At 39.1% G+C, this 21437-nt stretch overlaps 1 protein-coding gene across 1 annotated transcript in view; it reads left to right on the forward strand.

Moving 5' to 3' along the window:
• csmd3b (CUB and Sushi multiple domains 3b) overlaps positions 1-21437 on the forward strand; it is a 289126-nt gene that overhangs the window by 244916 nt on the left and 22773 nt on the right. The window contains exons 47-58 of the mRNA XM_028596859.1: positions 3985-4065; positions 5615-5728; positions 5853-6041; positions 6355-6501; positions 9355-9543; positions 10916-11101; positions 11538-11732; positions 12999-13172; positions 14982-15155; positions 19643-19816; positions 20503-20688; positions 21224-21397. Coding sequence (XP_028452660.1) covers positions 3985-4065; positions 5615-5728; positions 5853-6041; positions 6355-6501; positions 9355-9543; positions 10916-11101; positions 11538-11732; positions 12999-13172; positions 14982-15155; positions 19643-19816; positions 20503-20688; positions 21224-21397 — 1983 coding nt within the window. The remainder of the gene's footprint in view (positions 1-3984; positions 4066-5614; positions 5729-5852; positions 6042-6354; positions 6502-9354; positions 9544-10915; positions 11102-11537; positions 11733-12998; positions 13173-14981; positions 15156-19642; positions 19817-20502; positions 20689-21223; positions 21398-21437) is intronic.

Consider the following 21437-nt stretch of genomic DNA (forward strand, 5'->3'; position numbering starts at 1 on the left):
TAATTATCGATTTTCAAATATTGCACCTGTCAATACAGAACAAAATATTCTTTAGCCTATTTTTGCCCTTCCGACGTTGTCTTTGCTGTAATCAAATCAGTATATATTTATGTTTAACATGAAGTATACTACTGCTTGAGTGTAGTAAATCAAGAAACATACATGTGTACAGTCAGACGAGGCTAGCAGCAGCAGCGCAGCATCAGACACGTTTCTGGTGTGTAAAGACATAGAAAAATCCATGCAGCAGCCAGGCAGCTGACACACAACAGAAACACCACACTCACGCCACACAGGCAGTGTGTAGCTGCTCGCGTTTACACTTGCGTGCATGGCAGGGTTTAAAACATTACTGCCAAAGTCTAAGTAGCCTGTTTAACATCCAAAGACAGTCATTGTACTTGTCAAGAGTTAATAAACACAGAAATACAGACTTGCTCACCGTTTCATTAATAATCATATACTTACGTTCAGAGGTGGAGTCTGGACTTTTCCCGGTGGGCCGGTAGTGTTTCAAGGCGGCGAGCGCCGGTCTGATAATAGTTACACATTGCAAGTTCTTAGCAACACCATCTGGCGGCCTGGTGTGCCGTGGACGCGCCGCTGCCCGCTGGTCAAACTGGGCATCCTCTGCTCAACCCGTACAGCCTGCCTCCGCCATTTTTCAAATCAAAGCAGTGAAGGCGGGTTGGAGGGGGAAGAAAGAGGATAGCAGATTAACCAAGGGGCGCACGGACTGGTGTGGAAGTGATTTACATCGAGCCGTTTGAGACAGGAGACCAAAAATAAATAGGCGGTCAATAGTTAAACGACGGCGTCGACTAATTTTAATGATCAATTACCATTCAACCACACACAACAACTAGGACATAATCTATAGAATAAAAAACTTTTTGATATTCTGATTATTTTCAAATAATTTTGTTTTGATTGGAAACTAATTCTTTATTCAAAAGGAAACATTTTCATGAAACGATGCCCTCAGAGATTATGTGTGCATTAGTTGGTCTCTCTTGGCACAATAGCCTCCGTTTTTTTATGTTGCCGTAGTACACACAAACAGTTGTGTTGCCTCCACAGCAGGGGTGTCAAACTCAATTTCCTTAAGGGCCACACTGGAAAAAGAGAATTGCACCAAGGGCCAGACATGTATCATATAGTCATCTCACTTACAGTTTGGTCCACATAAAGCCCTGAAAAAGTGAGCAAAAAAGTTCCAAAGCCATCCTAGAATTTAGCAAATCGAGCAAAACAATGATTACACAGTCTCAAAGTTGGCAAATTTGCCAAATTGAGTGTCGTGTAAACGTTGAAAAACAGTTTCCCATGTTTTTGGTTTGGCGCACGACCAGGCGGGCCAAAATTTATTGTGAACCTAAATTGATATGCGGGCCGGATCACAATGTGCGAGGGGCCGGATTTGGCCCGCTGGCCTTGAGTTTGACACATGTGCTCCACAGCATTGTGCATTTTTCTGTTTCTGTGCTGCTCTTTCTCTATGTCAAAACCATGTCTGTGCCATTCAGTTTTTCATTTAATTTCAATCTTTTTTGCTGTGGTCATTCGGCACACTTTGTTTTCAACCGTAGTTTTAGATGAAAACCGTATGCAATCGTCTTTTTTTCCTTGTTTCGCCTGCATGACTGCAAACATCAATCTTTAGACACTTTGGCCTTTATTTGTCTGTATCAATTTACTGTCATGTGAAAACATTTGACTCCATGTTTTCACTTCTTTCTTTGACTTCACCATTTAAAGAATCACATGCTCATTTTTGTGATGACTTTATAAACTCAATTATTTCAAATAATTGCTAAAAAAGTACATACTGTCCAAGTGACAGCGTCTTTTGTTAAATTCCTTTACTTATTTTTTTTGGAAAAGCAAAAACACTTACATATAAGTAGTAGGGTATCTTGCTTTCATGTAAGAAATCCTCATGTTTAGGAGCAGGTTTATAATTATAAGTCTGTCCAGCATTTAGCTATAGTGTAGTGTCCCTTGATTACAGCATGTGTATGGTCTAGTATTAATAGTAATGTGGAAATCTCAAAAAGTTAATCCCATAATGTTTATACTTTAACTAAAAGATAACAGATTAACCTCATGTCTTAACAGCCATCATAAAGCATAATTCTCAAACTAACAAAGAATGAATGAAAGCTTTTATTTTTACAATACAAGTTTTTCACCACACAGTAAAGAAATGCTGCTTATATTCCTCATCCTTATCAGAATGTTCTTGAAAAAGTGCATTTTGGATGAAGGTTTAGTCTGACAGAATGGCTTCTAATGAGTCTAACTTTCTTTATACCCTTCACAACACATTCATTTATATACTGTATGTGTACATCCTCTGCCTTCTCCCTCATGAAGCTTATATCAGCTCCTTCTCAAAAGTTTCTGTTCAGTGCTCTTTAGTAAAAACATGTCAAGTTGGGGTTTTTGTTGAGCAGGCTTTCCCTTTTCAGACATACCGTATGTCATGTTGTTAATGAATTTCTGTTTGCGGGTTTTTAACTGTCAGTTATCAAAGTCACACAGTAACAGTATCATCTGATGGATTCAAGTTTATTTTCAATTTCTGTTTTATTGGAGGATTCACAGCAGAGAGTGACAGGGGATGATGGATAATAGGGAGACAGGATGACATGTATGGCAGTGGTTGTAAGCATTAATTTGTCACTTCTGTTTTATTAGAGAATGTAATAAGAAAGACAGGCGAGAGAGAGTGTTAGGTAACCACAATGTGATGGACACCCTATTTGATAGTTCAGAGTTGAGTTAAATTCTTCATTAATAAATATGGGATAGAGTTTCTTCAGCAAGAGGTTGTCACAATAAGGGGCAAAGTCTCAACATTTCTTCTTTAGCATCTTTCAGTGACGCAACTGAAATTCAGAATGTCACAGTTTGCGATGCCAAATCAACCCCAGAGGAAGCATCAATCCACTGTTTGGGGAGGGGATGTTTATCTATTTCACTATCTTTCTATTTATTTATCTTTGGGTCAAGGATCTGAATGCCAGTGCTTCCATGCAGAGATGAGGATCACACAGTGGTGGATAATGTTGTCATGGACGTGAGACTGAGAAAGCTAATGTGACATGAATGTGGAAGTAGCTATAAAAAATGGTCCTGGAGCTTAATGAGATCAATGACTGCTCACAGTGATCCTCTCCTCTCGCGCACAGAAGCATAGACATAGCTGCACACACACACACACACACACACACACACACACACACACACATGTAAGCACACTCAGACATGCACACATGCTGGCTGGCACGAACACACACACACACACAGACCACAGGGTTTTGATATGCATGAGAGCAGCAGATACTATTGGCAGGTCTCATTTTCATAGTCAATTTCATCCTGACTTATAGCCTTCAGCCCTGTCTCTCTCTCTCTCTCTCTCTCTCTCTCTCTCTCTCTCTCTCTCTCTCTCTCTCTCTCTCTCTCTCTCTCTCTGTCTCTCTCACTGTTAGTGAGTGATCTATGGTCATGCAGTAATATTGATTACAACCCTCTGCTCAGTAGCTGTGAGTTCCTTGTTATGATTCAAGACAGTGCTGTATCTGTGCATCTGTGTAGCCAGTCTGTTTTTGATTCCATGCTTTGCTGGCCTGACCATCTGAACTTTAAAAGTGAAGTTAAACTGAAACAAACAAGATTGAATTGAATAAAATAAACAGAAAACAGGTTGAGTCACTATTTGGTTTTTGTAAAGATTTCTCACTCTCGGGGCAGTTGTTACAGGCACAGACAACTTGGAAGCGCCCAGTACACATTAGTCCAGGTAAAAATCACAGTAAAGAAAACTGACTTCTTGCCAGTTTCCAAACATTGGAAAGTCTTTTTTTTCCCCTTGCTTACCAAGCTTAGGTTTACAGACCACGTTTCCTCTCACACGTTCTTATATAATGTCCCTCTCTTTGTCCTCTCTCCCCTCCTTTGCTGTGTCTGTTCCCCTAGCCTACCAATTAAGGGTTTGCCAGCCTCCTCCAGAAGTGCCCAATGCTGACATGCTGATGGAAGACGGAGAGTTGGAGATAGGTGAGTTGTCTGTCTGCCTGCAATGCCTCAAGACATGTCAGTTTGATGAAGGAAGTAAACTTGAGACTTGTAACTTTCCAGTTCCTAACATGGGATCACATAATGTCTTTGCCGTAAAGGATAGCTTACTTTTAAACATCTAATACTCATGTAATGTACACAGTGAATACAGACATGTAATACGTGGGGTTATAATTGGGCGTGGTAGTACCTCACTCTGTAGGGAGCTGGGTTGGGAACCGGAGGGTCGTTGGTTCAAGTCCCCAAAGTATGGTGGTGGACTGGTAGCTGGAGAGGTGCCAGTTCACCTTCTGGGCACTGCCAAGATGCCCTTGAGCAAGGCACTAAACCCCCAACTACTTGGAGCACCTTTCCATGGGCAGCTCACTCACTCTGACATTATAGGTTCTGAGCATGTGTGTAATTCAGACCTGTGTGTAATAACAACAGAGTGAAAACATTGGAATTTCCCCTTGCGAGATTAATAAAGTATAAATTATATTATAATGGAAATTCACTTCCAAATTCAGTCTTCTCAGCTCAGATAAGGATACACTTTACATAGTGGTGGAGACAGTATTTAAAGTCCTTTACTTGAATAAGTAGTAAGGGCCAAAATACATTTCTGATCTTCTGATACATTATGAACCACCCAGACCTCTCAGGTCGTCTGGGACAGGTCTGCTTGCTGTCCCCAGATTCAGAACTAAACAGGGGGAAGCAGCATTCAGTTTTTCTGCTCCCCATATATGGAACAAACTCCCAGAAAACTGCAGGTCCGCTGCGACTCTCAGTTCTTTTAAATCAAGGCTGAGGACCATTCTTTTTGATGTTGCCTTTCTTTAATTTCTTAAACTGCACTGTGAATTTTATTCTCGTTTTTTTCTTTTTTTTAATTCATTTTTAAATGCTCTTTAATGTTTATTGTAAAGCACTTTGAATTACCCTGTTGCTGAAATGTGCTATATAAATAAAGCTGCCTTGCCTGCCTAATAGAAGCAATTCCACACAACAGGATTACTTCAATGCAAGTAAAAGTCCTGCATTGAAAATGTTAGTCCAGTAAAAGTACACAAGAATTATTATCAAAACACTTAAAGTATCACAACTCAAAGCAGAAAAATGGCTACTCTGAGTGGTATACGATTATATATAATTACTGATGCATTAATGTGTAAGTATGATTTTACGGTGTCATCTTCATAAGATGATCATATCTTTTCTATGTAAAACCTTATTTTGTGAAATAACTGGTAACTAAAATACCTGTCAAATACTTGAGTAACAACAATACTACAATACAACACAATACAATATTTTCCTTTTGGATGTAGTGGAGTGGAAGTATTAAATTGGTGTGAAATGGAAAAACTCAAATTAAGTGCAAGTACCTCAAATGTGTGCTGAAGTACATGTACTGAGTAAATGTATGTAGTTACTTTCACCACTGACTGTATGCTGTAAGAGAAATCAACAATATTCTTTCCTTCTCGCTGCTTCAACTTTGCTTTCTAAACCCTCTCATCATTCATACCCATTTGACGCTCAGGTGACATCATCAGGTACAGATGCCATCCTGGATTCTCATTGGTTGGCAGTGAGATTCTCACATGTCGCCTAGGAGAAAGACTACAGATGGATGCACCACCTCCAACATGCCAAGGTGTGTGTATGTCAACGCAATAGCAAATTAAGTGTTTTTTTATTTCTTTTTCAAATACTTGATGTTGACCTAGTGCATACTTATTTAACATAACTCGTTTTCCCCTTTTATTTTCTGTCCATAGTCCAATGCCCTGCGCATGATGTACGATACGACTCTTCAGGTGTCATCCTGAGCCCCGGTTGGCCAGAAAGCTACCCTAACCTCCAAATGTGTTCATGGAGCGTCACAGTAGAGAAAGGATACAATGTCACCATTACCTTTGAAAGTTTCCACACTGAGAGAGAGTTTGACGTGTTGACAATTTTTGATGGTAATAAAAAAAATACACTCAAAAGCACACACACTGACATGCAGTATAGTACAAATTCAGCTAAGAAGTGCAGCATTTCTTAGAACCACATGTGAGCAACACACACACAAACACACACAAACGCAGACACACACACAAAGGTATTAAGGTGTTAAGATGATCAACATGAGGAACTGTACATACAGTTATAACCACACAAATACAAAGTACCAAGCTAGAACAAATCACTGTTTATTTGTAATGTAACCTTCATTCACTCTCTTCCTTTCTCTCTCTCCTCCTTCTCCTCTCACTTTGTCTTGATCTCTCTCAGGTCCAACATCCAACAGTCCCACTCTGGCAACGCTGAGCGGTGACCTGCCAACACCCTTTAACCTCACATCCTCTGGTCACCAGTTCCTGGTCAGCTGGTCTTCAGACCATGGCACGAACAAGAAAGGCTTCAAAATTCGCTATGTTGGTGAGTACCAAAGTATGTATCCCAACTTTATTTTACTACTACTTTATATCATCATAATGCATGGAAATAAGGAAGGGGACAGACAGAAAGACAGAGACAGACATTCTGAGTGAAAGAGCATTTTTGGGAGTAGTTCAACATCTTAAGTTGTGTCAACGTATTCATTATAATTAGTTGAGAAAGTTTCTCAATTTGTGATTTTGAATAGAAAAAATTTATGTTTTTTTTTAAGAACAGGGAATATTTACAATTTCAAAAATCTCACCCATGCAACTTGTTTCTTTGGCTTACTTCTTGTACCTCACTTCTGTCTGTCTCCTAAAACACTTTACTAAATTGCATTATGGGTTAGTTGTTAACTTGTATTCATTCAAGGAAAGCTTGATTAACGCAGATGCTGTTTCACAGCAATCTTTGTTAGACAGTCTTGCACCTGGGCCTGTTAAGTATAACTTTTAGACTGTTGGGCATTAAGCACCTTCACTTGTGTTATGAGGCTCGAGTGCTTTATTCCAGGGCATCTTTCTGACATTTAAGGGGGAGGAGATGGTATTACCTGGTCAGTTTGTTTTTTCACTTCATACCATCTCGTCAGGAGGCTGCTTCTTTAACCTTTAAAACACCACTGTTCTGTGTGATGAATTATACACTGAATAATAACAGAGAGGCCTCCCAGGACTCTCACACTCAGGAAGCTTCTTTGGTAGCTGTGATTAATGTGAGCATATGTGAGGATTGTTAAACATGTGTTGTAAGGCAACTAATATTGTGGCTCATCTTCATTATCGTTTTTGTTTTTTTTGTTTTCATTTGCACAATCAGGCCACTATATGACAACATCCCCCTGAAACCACTGTGAGAAAACAAAATAGGCTTGTAGTCACAAAGAGAAAATTTAACTCTCCCGTTATAATGGCCGCTTTCTCATTATTAAGACATACCAACTTATTTTGTTTTAAGAAGACACTTAGTTGTGGTTGGGTTGGCTCAGTGGGTAGAGCACATGTTCATGTTTGTGCCTCGATGCAGAGGTCCAGGGTTTGAGTCCAACTTTTGACCGTTTCCTTCATGTCTTCCCCCTTTCTCACCAAACTATCCTATCAATTAAAGGTGGAAACCCCCGAAATAAATCTTAAAAAATAATAATCTTTGTCATTATAACAAGATAAGATGCTATTTCTTTATATAAAGTAATTGTGTGATTGAAGCAGCAGTGTAATGCCATCAATCTTAAAAATACTATAACAAGTTGAGGAATTACTACCGGTGTTTTAGATACACTCACTTTCAGTTTTACCTCCAAATAGTCCAAAGTACTAAAACTACTATAAGGGGAAAGAGCCTGGATTAGATCTAAAGAGAGTTTATCAGCTGGTTGCCTTGCCTACATGCAGGTTCAGTAATACCAGCCCACTACCACGGCCATCGACTTTTAGAAATAATTTGTGTCAGAGAGCTTTAATTAGAAATCACTGACAAACTGTACAAACCATTGCCGGCACTGATTCTGTATTTTCGAGGAAAATGAAGGAAAGCAAAGAAAACACAGTAAAAGAAAAAAAAAAAAAAAACTCACTAACTTTTAAGTGGTGCTTGTTCATTTTGATTCTTAAACCCACCACACAGATGATACTCAGCCAGTGACAGACCAGAGGGACATATAAAACAGGCTTATCACTAATAAATAAGGCCAGTTAAGAACTTATTTTTGGGCCCTTGTCCAATTTAAAGAGTTACAGATCAGGCAACATGCCCAAGTCAACATCTAACTGGACCCAGGCCTAGGTCATCTTTATATGCTATGACTAAGGAACATAATGAAAATGCTACTGGTAACTTATCATATGAGATACTGACATCATTGTATAATGACTTGTATCTACTGCCATAGATACAAAGACAAAGAGAGAATCATCTATAAACAACAGACAAACATAGACTATGCTTAACTGGTTGCCAGGCTGTTGGCGGTTGCAGCAGGATTCCATCTTGTTTTGCCTGCAGCGGCCAATATTATCTGGAGTAAAGCATTAATGATTCTTGGTTTAAGAATATTTCATAAAATTGCATATAGCCATAGACGTGTGTGTTAGGTAGTGTCTGACATCTACTGTAACTCTACTCATTAATTGTTTGATCAAAAAGCTCTGCCAGGACTTATTTATTTATTTATTTAGCATTCATACAGCCTGTCAGATAGATCCTAATTAGCTGAAACACTTGGATTTTAAGACATGCTGGAATGGTAATTAACTTTACAAATGTGATCATTAATAATTCTGCTCACGCAACATTTGGTTTAGTTTAACCCAACAAGTGAGATATTGTACTTGGAGTGATGACGTCCTACTCCAACTCATGCCTCTAATAGCACTGTTTAAAATGCACAATCGAATTTACTCACAAACGAGATACATTTGCCATTAGTCCATTTTGGCAGGGCCTCCTATTGTGTCATAAATACAGTAGTGACACATATTAATGAAGGTTTTAGGAAATGACAAACTGTAATGTCAGAAACACTAAAACCTTGCACGTAAGACTTTGATTACAGTACTGGTAATGGTTATTATATTGCGCACCTGCATGCAGACATAAATTCTGTGTTAATCACAACATTGATCTGTTTTCCTCCTCTGCTAGATTAAGTAACGAATAGTGTACACTAATATCGTAACAACATAGTACTGCAGTTCTGGTATTGTTATAGAATAGTACTGTATAATACTATTCAAAAGTACCTTTTTGCTTGGCTTTAACTTTTGTAGTTCTTGTTTCAGTGGCAGTCAACCACCCTATGGGGAGTCAATAACAAATCTGTGCTTTTTTTTCATTTTGTTTCCTCCACTCCAGCTCTGTACTGCTCAACCCCCGACTCTCCGCTCCATGGCTCTATCTCCTCTCAAAGCGGCGGCCATATTAACAGCGTGGTGCGCTGGGCTTGCGACCGTGGTTACCGTCTCATAGGCAATGCCACAGCAACCTGCCGCCGCTCGTCACTGGGCTACCACGCATGGGACTCTCCTGTACCTGCGTGTCAAGGTGTGTTTGTTTGTCCGTGTGTGGAATGTGTACGTATACTTCAAGCTACACTGCTCTGAAGTAGAATACACTTTATTTTCCCCAGGGGGAAATTTGTCTTGGGCATAGTGCTACTACCTGTTGCTTCACAACACAAACATGTAACAAAAAAAACATTATAAACGATAAACATAAGATCAACGAAACATCTTGGGACATAAAAAAAGACACATATGACTGTACAGACGATACAACATCTTAAATAGTAACTTAATTATAGTGCGAAGTGCAAAAAGTGCTGGTGTATTTATTGCACTTTTGCTCTGTTCTACTAAGATTTACTGTTGGAGTGTAGCAGCTGTATTCTGTATATGTATATGTGATGTTCATTAGTATAAAAATCATTGTTTTAAAATATAAGCTTGAATAAGGTGCACGTGTACACTGGAACAAAAGATACTGATTTCAAAATTGTAGTTTTATTAATTACAACTCAATATTGCAGGTCATTCATTCTGTCACATTACCTACCATTTAAGTTGAATGACAATTGAGCTAATGGCCAGTAAAATAAATAATAATAATAATAAATAATAATAATAATAATAATAATAAATTTGACAATCAGTCAAGTTAGTTGCTAACTTGACTTGTAGCAAATGCAGCTAACACTGATATAATTGCCAAAACAGATGTAGGTTATGGTAGAAAACACAACTAAGTTCACCCATGCTACAAAACATTTTTTTTCTCTTTTAAGCACAATGTATTATTTTTGCTCCAGAGTAAACATACCCCCTATTCAAGTAAAGATGCATGTTTCACATGAAGAGGTGTGTGAATGCCTCATATAATTGATATACATTTGGTATTAGTAGTAAAAGAAATGGTAAAAAAATGACGTATTAATTTATATTTTAGAGTATTTTACATTGCACTTGCTATTGTCTTACTGCATAGATCAAATAACCGTAGGAAGGCACAAGTCATGGCTGGTATTGATAGAAAGTCAAATGAAGGATGTATAGCAGATTGTGGACACTTTGTAATTACACGATGTGCTGCTCTACAAACCAGTCCATTTAAAACAAGTGTGAACTGTGAGGCTGCATTTTCAGCAAAATGGATGTACAGTGTTTTGTTAGAACTGGTTGGAACTGAAGATCAAGCGTGTCTTGATTGTATATTTTTAGTTTGATGGCTTCATTGAAGAAAATATGTGAGCTTGTTTACAAATGTGCAATGCATTTGGTGGCTTTGAATCCCCAGAAACATTTCAAACAAAGTACACATCAAACCTGCTTGCCTGACAGACATAAGTGTGCATTAGGGTTTCTGTGTGTGTCTGCTCGTATGTTGTCTTCTTAACCAGTGTGTATCTGTCCTCCCCTAGCTGTCTCATGCGGGGCACCCAAGGCTCCTATAAACGGCGGCGTTTTAACAGCCGACTACTCTGTCGGAACAAGAGTTTCCTATTTTTGTAACGACGGGTACAGACTCTCCAGTAAAGAACTGACGTCAGCCATCTGTCAGCCTGATGGAACATGGAGCAACCACAATAAGATACCACGGTGTTCTGGTAAGTAACACATAGATATCAGTGTAATATCAACAATATAAAACCAAATCTGATGGTGTTACAAATTTGGACAATAGCACTGTATGAATGTAAATATCAGACTCTGGTGAGATTTTCATTGCATCTGTTACACAAAACACAAATATGTAATATAAAATACTACAGCGTTTAATTAATGATAATTAAATAATCATCTCCCACTTAGTAAGCTAGATATACTAGTTTGTAAGCAACATATAATTACCGCTATGAGTGGCAGCCATCTTTGGCTAGGACATTGTTATTTAAATGAAGTCATTATTGTGCGTCTGTGTGATATTTTACAGTGGCTTGGCTCCGCTATTAAATATCTGACACTATTTTAAAATGTATAATTGAAATGAAACTGAATGTCGTGAGGTTTTACTTTCTCTTCACACTGCGTCTGTCTCTGTAGTGGTGGTATGTCCAAGCATCGGGTCATTTTCTTTAGAGCACGGCCGCTGGAGGATTGTCAACGGCTCACACTACGAATACAGAACTCGCATTGTGTTCACCTGCGATCCGGGATACTACAGATTAGGCCCCGCCCACATCCAGTGCTTACCAACTGGTGTGTGGAGCTGGAGAAATGAGAGACCACACTGCCAGGGTGAGTAACAGACATTTGATGATATCATGACCACTGCAAATGACAAAAACAAGCCATTATACACAAACCAAGTGCCCTCAGAATATTTTCAGATTATTTCATGTATTTGTTAATATTTTAGTCAAGCTCGTGAGCCATGACAACAAAAGTAACTGACATTAGGCAGCCTGGCCATTGGCATTTATAGTATGGACCATTTGAATAACTGATATGAGTAGGGATTGAGACAAAAGTGTTATTAAATGAGATGTGGAAACTAGCAAGGGAGAACTAATCACTCAACAAAATCCCGACTGTTCACTGTCCTGGCTCCCAAATGGTGGAACGAGCTCCCCATCGACATCAGGATGGCCGAAAGCTTCCGCATCTTCCGCCGAAGGCTAAAAACACATCTCTTCCGACTACACCTCGGATAAAAAAAGAAAAAAAAATTCTTGAACCTGCACTTTCATGTCTCTTTGTAGCTTTGCTTATTTAAAGCTAATGTACTTGCACTTACTACTGGAGTTTGAACCTTCACAGTTGAAAGCATTTAATTGTAAGTCGCTTTGGATAAAAGCGTCAGCTAAATGACATGTAATGTAATGTAATGACAGAGTCTGGCTTGTGCACACACACAAAAAAATAATAAATTTTATTTATAATGCACTTTACATTTAAAACAAACCTTAAAGTGCTACAGGGTAAAAGCATCAGTATAAAAGCATAAAAATGTAAGACTAAAACCAGCAACCAGCAAGGTTAATTAAAAGTCATAGGTCTTGCTAAAAATAAATGTTTTGAGTCCTTTTTTAAAACTCTCAGCAGTCTCGTTGCTCTAAAAGTTTGTCATTTCAAATGTACTGTTTTCTAAGGATTTGTAGCGTTTAATTTTGGTGTGTTTTTAATTTTATTTCTACTAATTTGATTCAATCTCATGATGACTGACTTAATGTACAGGAAAACATTACATTTGTCCAATTCATGCTCCAACCTGAAAGAGTCGCCTTGACATTTTTGTCCTCTGTTATTTGACGTCTGGGGACTCCTTGACATTTTGAATCAATGTTATGTCTCTTTTACAAATTCTGTGACATTTGAAAAATTTGGATTTTTTTTTGCCAGGTATTATGAAAAGTTTCCAATGTAGAAAAAAAAAAAGAAGCTATATTGGCACCATATTTGTGTGATAAACTGCTCTCCACTATTGGTAGCATTCCTCACTGAAACCAATGAGCTCTACCAACTACTCAAATTACATTGATTGTGTCTGCCTGTGTGTTTCAGTTATATCCTGTGGTGAGCTGCCATCTCCACCCAGTGGGAAGAAGATTGGTACTCAGACAACATTTGGCGCTACGGCCATCTTTACCTGCGATGCTGGCTTCATGCTAGTGGGGTCAGCTGTCAGAGAGTGCCTGTCATCTGGGCTTTGGAGTGGAATGGAAACACGGTGTTTAGGTACATAACTACTAGAATGAGTCATAAAATCCACGCATATCTGACTTATATTTAAGGCTTAGGACATAAACTGCATGTTAACACACACACACACACACACACACACACACACACACACACACACATATATATACACGGAAACACTGACCATTAGAAAGGAAAGTTTGAAAGCTGTGATTTTTCCAGTCAGTCTAATGAGGACAGGTATCAAAGGTAGGCACTGTATGTGCCCTGCACCTCTGGTCTGGCTACACAGCTGCTCCCCTCTGGCCTCGTCCACCTCACAAGCGAGACTAACACGAGCTTCTGCTGTGCACTCACTAAATTCAAATTGAATGTTCCTTTTTTATATATAAGCCAGAGAAAAAACAGCTACTTTCTTCTGTCAGTGTGCCAGCCAGAGGTAACAGATGTTGTGAAGTGGTGCTGTCATTTATCCATGAAGCCTCAGTAAAAACAGCGATTCCCAGAATACTTCACAGGCTGAGGGGGATATGAGATGCAATTTATAAGGGAAAAGTTCAGTGAAACTTAACCTAGACTGATGAGGAAGCATGATTCTGTCACAAAATAAATAGATTGAGCCGCAGAAAGTGCTATATACAGCATTCTCATTCAACAACTTGTCTTATTATCCTTCAAAACAAAACATGTTCAAGAAAGTAAAGTGTGACTCACTTGAGTAATGCCATTTAACTTAACAGTAATCAACACTTCAAAGACAATGTGAAATGACAAAGGTGATATCAGGCAACCTTTTCTCTTCTCATTCTCTCCCACCTCCCTGGCCGTCTTTGACATTGTTAGCATTTGCTGACGTAAGGAACACAGTGTTGTTTGTATCTACTGTAAAAAATGAAATCAATACTCAATCCAAACTCTCTGAGAACAGCACATACACATTTACTTTAACTTTTTTTTTTGCATTAGCACTGTGCATCAATCAGACCTCTGGGAAGAATCTGATGGGAGTAAAGAGGCCCACAAATCTTTATTTTTGTTTGGTTAGCTGTTACTAGGTAACATTTGAAGGGCCGATGCTTGAAGGTATTACAAAGAACAGTAACACCGCTGTGAAAATGTTGTAGGGGGCGACTGACCAGCTGAGCCTTCACCGTAAATGACAGGTGATCCGTTTTGTGACAGAGCTTCCATTATTTTGTAAAGATGAAGTGCTTGTTGTGCTCCAGCGTTGATGTTCCATGGTGTGCATTTGCTCAGAATCACACGTCTCATCGACAGGATAAACCAGGTTTCAAGCTGCATTTGCCTACTTTTACAGGCTTGCAAAAGGTTTCAACAGACGTTTAGCATTTTAATGTCCCATATGGAGGCAACAAACTGTCTCTCAAGCCAAGGAGGATGTTCAACCCTCAAGGTTTGATTAAAATGTTACTGTTGTGCTGATATTATCTTTGTATCCCTGAAAATAACCCAGAGAATGCATCTCATTGAAACAATAAGACTGTAAAGTATAGCATGATATTAAAATATTTGCAGGACAACTAGCTCTTGGTCCAGACCAAAGTAAGTAAAAGCAAGTAAATAAAAAGACCCAAGGCACAGGAACTAATAATAATTAGATTGAAAGTGCAGGTTTAATACTGTACAGGATTTTGATTATGTCCATTGGTCTGTTAATGGAATGGAATAATAGAGAAAACATAGTTATAGATACAACATAGGTATAGATAACTGACAAAAAGTCAGGGCAACAACAGTAGTATCTTCACAGTGACATTACTAAAACGAGCTCCAGGACAATGTTACCTATAGTCTGAGTCCTTTGTTTCTGTGTCTGTCTTTCAGCTGGTCACTGTGGAATCCCAGAAGGCATTGTGAACGGCCAGGTCATCGGGGAGAACTTTGGTTACCGTGACACGGTGGTATATCAGTGTCTGCCTGGCTTTCGACTAATAGGCTCATCGGTTAGAATCTGTCTCCAAGACAACCAGTGGTCTGGACTGCTGCCTGTCTGTATATGTAAGCAAACACAAGCACACATTACCTCTCACTGAAGATTCACCTTAACTAACAAAGTAACACAAACCCTTTACTCCACATTTACTTATGGTATCAACGACTGCCTGTCTTTTCAGCAGACACAAATACACACAGACTGTATTAGTCCTTACACATACTCTGGATAAACTGTAGAAGCAGGATGATTTGTGATACAAATTCAAAAATCCTCTATCCTGTTCATGATGAAAACATACAGGGGGAAAAAAATCACCTGCAATCAAAACTAGTCTTTGAGATTTATATGCATTTATGTGTGTGCATGCAGAGTATGAACACAAATTGCTCTCAAATGTTTGAGGCCAAAGTGTATCCAGAGGAAGCTTGAATGGTTTGATATGTTTTGATATCTTCCACTATATGCCAGATACCAAACAGAGAAATTGAAGTCCTTACAAATAGAGGCAATTTGAGTACAAGGTTTTGATAACGTGATCATCATTTTCATTTTTATTTTGGATATTTTATTTGCCTGTGGAGTTGAATAATCAATATCATACATCTTACAAATCACTTTGGAGGCATACTAATAAAAAAGAGCCTTCTGTCTAACTAATTAAGATTTACTGTTTGATATATTTGTAATCAGACAAAAGAGGAAAAGTGTCTTTTTAACTGTAAAAAAAACATACTTAACAGTCTTCACATTTACATTTTGTTATTTTTTTATAACATTTTACACATCACAAAAAATAAAACCTCTTCCTACGTCCCTCTCCCCTACCTAACGCGTCCTTACAACCTCCTACCTGTCAGTCTGTCAGCAGGGCATAGAGAACACTGTTGTCTCAGAGGAAGTGTAACCACACCGCAACCACTTTCAGCTCACCAAAATATTATATTGTAGTGAACGTTGTCTGTGTGGAGTTTAGAAAAGGGTAACCAGACTTGTGACCACTTTATTTGCATTGCCCTGACTCACTGTGACTTGAACAAGCTGCCGAGGCGACATAGTCTCACTCCATCTCCACTTCTGTTGCAACCCCATTCACCTAACAGCAGCAGGAAAACTGTTTTTTGCACTATGTTGTTTAAACTTTGCAATTCATCCGTGGTGTGTGCCCAACAGATTATGGATCAACTATGGTCCATTACACCACTACTGAATATTCAACGTCACTAACATTTTCTTGATCAATAGAAAATGTATTAAAAAATAGAAAACATTACACTTCATAAGCTGTTGTATTCATAACACGAGGTATGGGCTGGGTCCGGATTGACTTGCTGATTGGTCCAGATGCGGTCCTTGTTCCTGACTTTGAGAAGCTCTGAAATAGATGTTTACTAACCACCTTGAAATCAGAAAAGACATACAGAGTACATTGATGGTCGTTGACAAAAATGACATTGACATCAACACGAGGTTGACTAAGTTCATGGGAAATAACTAAATCAAAAGTGTAGCCTGATTTGAGCACATCATTAAAAAACAAAAAAAAAACACCTGAAGTAATATCTTTGTAATGGTTTAGTGATAACAGAAATAATGATTATGGGAATACTAACAGAAAAACCTATGTGTGATTGAGTTTGCATTTGTGTGTGGGTGTGTGTGTGTGTGCAGTAGAATTATTTCTTCATTAATATTTTCATATTTTTATAGTTTGCACTATTTGGTCATGGTGCAAACTCTAATTGGAGAGCCTCTCAGCGTTAACTTTACATAATGAACAAACAAGGAAAGACTGTATTCAACCTCATTTTTTGTTTTCACTTTTTATTTAAAGAGTGCTTCGCCAAATCAGCATTGCACTCATATAACATCAGACTCGCAAAAAACAAGAGATATCGGGGCGACCTCTAGCTCACCCACTAGGAGCATGCGCCCCGTGTGGGCTGAGTCCTTTGCAGCGGCCCGGGTTCGAGGGTTAGGGTTATTCACCTTAATGATATGCCTACATTAATTCATTTTAATGAATTAATAAACCCCTGGACTCTAATATCAGATTTGTCTGAGCAAGATTTCTGCTCATGTTCAAAGTTCTGCACATTTAAAATATAACTCATTCCATCTGTGTTCTCTGACATTTGGAGGAGTCATGATATTTTGAAAAAAATAAAGTTATAATAGGCTACAGATGAATAAAGTCACTATTCAGAAAATAATCTACCTGCACCTGATATATCTGCTGATATGGTAGACCTCAGACCTTCTGACAGACAGAGCCTCGTTTGAGACTCTGGTCTCTGAATGAGACAAAGTTTAGGGAAGCGGCTGTACGCCATGCTGTACGCGGCTCTACATCGGAGGTGGAAAACCAAAACTACGGCATAAATACATGGAGCACAAATGCGTCACATCTGCCTCAGCATGCCACAGCAGAGCGCGTCCATTATAAACCTGAAGCTGCACAGACCACTGAAGGTGCGCTGCTCATCTCTATTTTTACCACAAGAATGGACACTAAGCGACGCATGGGTCTGCTTTAGAGCTCCGTGTGTTTGAGCCTGAACCGTAGACTGGAAACCTCACGTCACAGGAACTTCAAAAAAGTCATAAGATAATAAATAAACTGGACAAAGTTACAGTTTTACCATAAGTTCTACAAAAAAAAGTAAAACGTGAGTGCCTTGGAAAATACTTGTTTTCTTAATTTGCATGTGCCTTTCTGGGTTTTTTGTATTCTATTATACGTATTTTTGTAAAAAAGAGAAAGCAGGAGATCCAGTGCTAGACATAAAACATTTGGGGCTGTAGCCGGGGACACCCAGGCCTAATGACGCCTCTGTGAGTTTGTCTGGTAGAGTCGATAAACCCCACTTAAATTTCATTCAAGGGTGGAAAAGTCCAAATTAAATCTTAAACCCCTTGTTTAAGAGTGATTCCATATTGAGCAAAGCCAGCATAAGGTTTGTATTTTGAGAAATATCCTTTTCTTGATGTATTCACTCAATAGTCCTGAGGTTCTGCAGATTCACACCAGCAGTCTCATATAAAGGGCCAGAGGGCCTAACTGCCAGTATGGCCTGGATGAGATAAATAGCTAGGCTTGAGGATAAAGCAGGCAGCCCTGACATGTCCAGGCTACTGTGAAAATCTTCTAAAATTGGTCACTTGCTTTGAGCATCCTGAATGTTCTTAGGCAGCAACTGGGCAGAGTTAAGGTGGCGGTGATGAGTGCCATCTTAAGCCAATTACAGGTGCCTTTTCCCAAAGGAGACAGCCCGTTGATTCACTAAATTAGAACCATGTTTAAAAGAGGGAGGTGGTGACGTAGTGTCGACATTTATGAAATAGCAGGGGCATGATAGGGAGTTTATTTCCTCTATGACGTTGTTTTTGACTATGACCCTTAAAACAAAAATAAGTTATATTGGATAGTATGTTTTAGTGTATGTATGTGCGTTTGGGAATGGCATGCATCTGTGTCTATATGTGTTTAGAAAGGTTTGCGTATCCATCTGTGTATCTGGTGTTTCTGTGCTATGCTGTTTTTATTGAGATTATTCATGCAGGAGTTATTGAGGGAAATCATTTTACAGCCAAATTATACTGTAATTATGGAGATGAGAGGCTCTTGTTTAGAGACACAAACACAGAATGATGATGAGACTGTGTGTGTGTGTGTGTGTGTGTGTGTGTGTGTGTGTGTGTGTGTGTGTGTGGCATGCTGACGGTGTCAGATAGATTTGTATTTTAGGCAAGCAAACAAACTCCTGATTCTCGCTGATCAAGTGGGGAAAAAAACCTTGGCTTCTTCCCTTTCTCTCCCATCTTTTCTTGTCTTATTCGCTCTATCCTATTCTCTCTTCCTGCTCAAGTTCCCTCTTTTCTGCTCTATTCTTAGTTTTCTCCTTTTCCCTGTTCACCTTTCCACACACTTAGTCTGTATATTTCCTATTTTCTTTTCATTTGGTCAAACTCCTCTCCTCTCTGTGAACCGATACATTTAAAGGGGACAGTTTGAGAGTCAGATGAGAGAGTGGCTGGTAGTAACTGTAAACTGTGTTTACACAAACATCAAAACACTGTCGTCAGCAATACAAGGACAAGGGACACACACAGACTTCTAAGTAGCTCCAGTGAGTGAAGTTAACAGGATGAATAATTATGATGCACAATGGCAAACAGAGGACACTCAATGCTAACACAGAAGATGGTGAGGCCTAATATTTTCAAAATAATGACCCTAAATGGAGATACCAGCTATGTCTTCTAGATTATCTGACATTCACATGAATATTTATGAATTTCTCTAGAAAAGCAATATTTATTTGGCCCAAATCTTTGGTTCTGGTTGTTTTTTTAGACAGAGAAGTAATATCTAAGTCTGCTTTAGATCATATGTTTGTGTGTCTTTCATATCAAGAAGACTTACTAAATTGGTTCTGAATGTAATGAGAAAATAAGATGGTTATGAAAATTGCATCATTTTTATATAAATTAAGTTTATAATTAACTAATTAGGTTAATGTACCCCTGATTCACTCTGTCTTCCCTATAGCAATCAGCTGTGGCCATCCCGGAAGTCCCATATATGGTCGTACTGTGGGAAACGGCTTCAACCTCAATGATGTGGTCAGCTTTGTTTGTCATCGGGGTTACGAAATGGAGGGGCCCGCACATGCTCAGTGTCAGGCCAACCGCCAGTGGAGCCACCCGCCCCCAACGTGTAAAGGTGGGGAGAAAAGTTAAGTGTATTCACCCCTAACCTTATTTATCCCCAACCTTTCTAACACCTCAACTCTTATCCCCATTTACCCATACTGCATTTCCCTATAGCAGCCATCCTCATTTACCCCTACCATTTCATTCTCTTTTTCCTTTATTTAATGTTATGAAGTTTTGAGGTAGATTTAATACTCTACAACTCTCCTGGCGCCAGCCTCCTGAATGGAAACTTCTTGTTTTCAGAGAGATCTCAAGCTTAGATTGTTCTCCAACAGTCACAGCAACAAGGGTAGCTTCCCTCTCAAGTTTGTACACAAGCTATCGTCATTTTGCCCAGTTTACAGAATGAAGTGGCAATAAATTGTTTAAAATTAAAATTGCAACGTAATGAGAGCAAGCCATTACACATCATGGATGCTGGATCAAGGACACACAAACCTGCCTTCATCATAGCATCACATAACATTTGCCATGTTTACCCTTTTAAACACTAGCCCTAATTAGTTCTTCCTTCTTTACCACAACCTCATTATTATGCCCTATATTATTTTACAGAGCTTTAACCACAGTGCAAAACACTGGAAAAAAGGTGGAGAGGGAAGACAAATGACCCTCACTGGTTCATTCCAAATAACATGCTTTTCTCTTTGTGCGTATGTGTGTGTGTCCATCTCTGTGTCTCTCTGTGTATAGTGGTCAATTGCTCTGACCCAGGTATCCCAGCTAACTCCATCCGGCAGAGTAAAATAGAGCATGGGAACTTTACCTTTGGCACTGTGGTTTTCTACGACTGTAACCCTGGCTATTACCTGTTTGGATCACCTGTACTGACCTGTCAACCTACTGGACAGTGGGACAAACCCCTACCTGAATGTATAGGTTAGTTTACTCCTTGTCTTTCTCTTTTAACCTGACAGTGAATGGGACAGACCATAGTGTTTTGACTGTATGCAGTTCATAATGATGATGGTGGCAGATTTACCACTCAAAATTCTTAGTAATGTTTCAAAGAATGGGTCCTTGATTTCAGACAGAGAAAAACGACAGCAGACTTTTCATCATTCCAGTCAATTATGTGTTCCTTGGCCTTGAAAGAAACACTCAGTTTCTACTATATGTAGCTCTAAATGCTAAAGATTATAGCTCACATTAAAACACATTTCCGAAAGCAATGTCTGTTTCCTGTATCTGTCTCACTATCCCTAATCCTAAACATACCTTTTACTTTCTGAATTTGTGCCTCTGGTTTGACAGCGGTCAATGCAGCTCTTCTCACAAAGCTGTGTTTAGTTGAAACAAGCTGTCTATCCTTCCTTTATCCCTCTGCTTCACAATCCCTCCCCTCTCTCTCTCTCTCTCTCTCTCTCTCTCTCTCTCTCTCTCTCTCTCTCTCTCTCTCTCTTTTGGTCTCTAGTTGTAGATTGTGGTCATCCCGGCTCTCCCCCTAACGGTGTGCTGAGTGGAGATAAGTTTACATTTGGTTCAACGGCTCGATACTCCTGTCTGGGCGGAAGACAGCTGAAAGGAGAATCATCCAGGACTTGTCAGCTCAACGGGATGTGGAGTGCCCCGATGCCCTTCTGCTCTGGTAACCATTTTAACCTCTATTGAATATACAGACTTTAAAG

This window comes from Perca flavescens, chromosome 14 (genome assembly GCF_004354835.1).
Source record: "Perca flavescens isolate YP-PL-M2 chromosome 14, PFLA_1.0, whole genome shotgun sequence".
Lineage (NCBI taxonomy): Eukaryota > Metazoa > Chordata > Actinopteri > Perciformes > Percidae > Perca > Perca flavescens.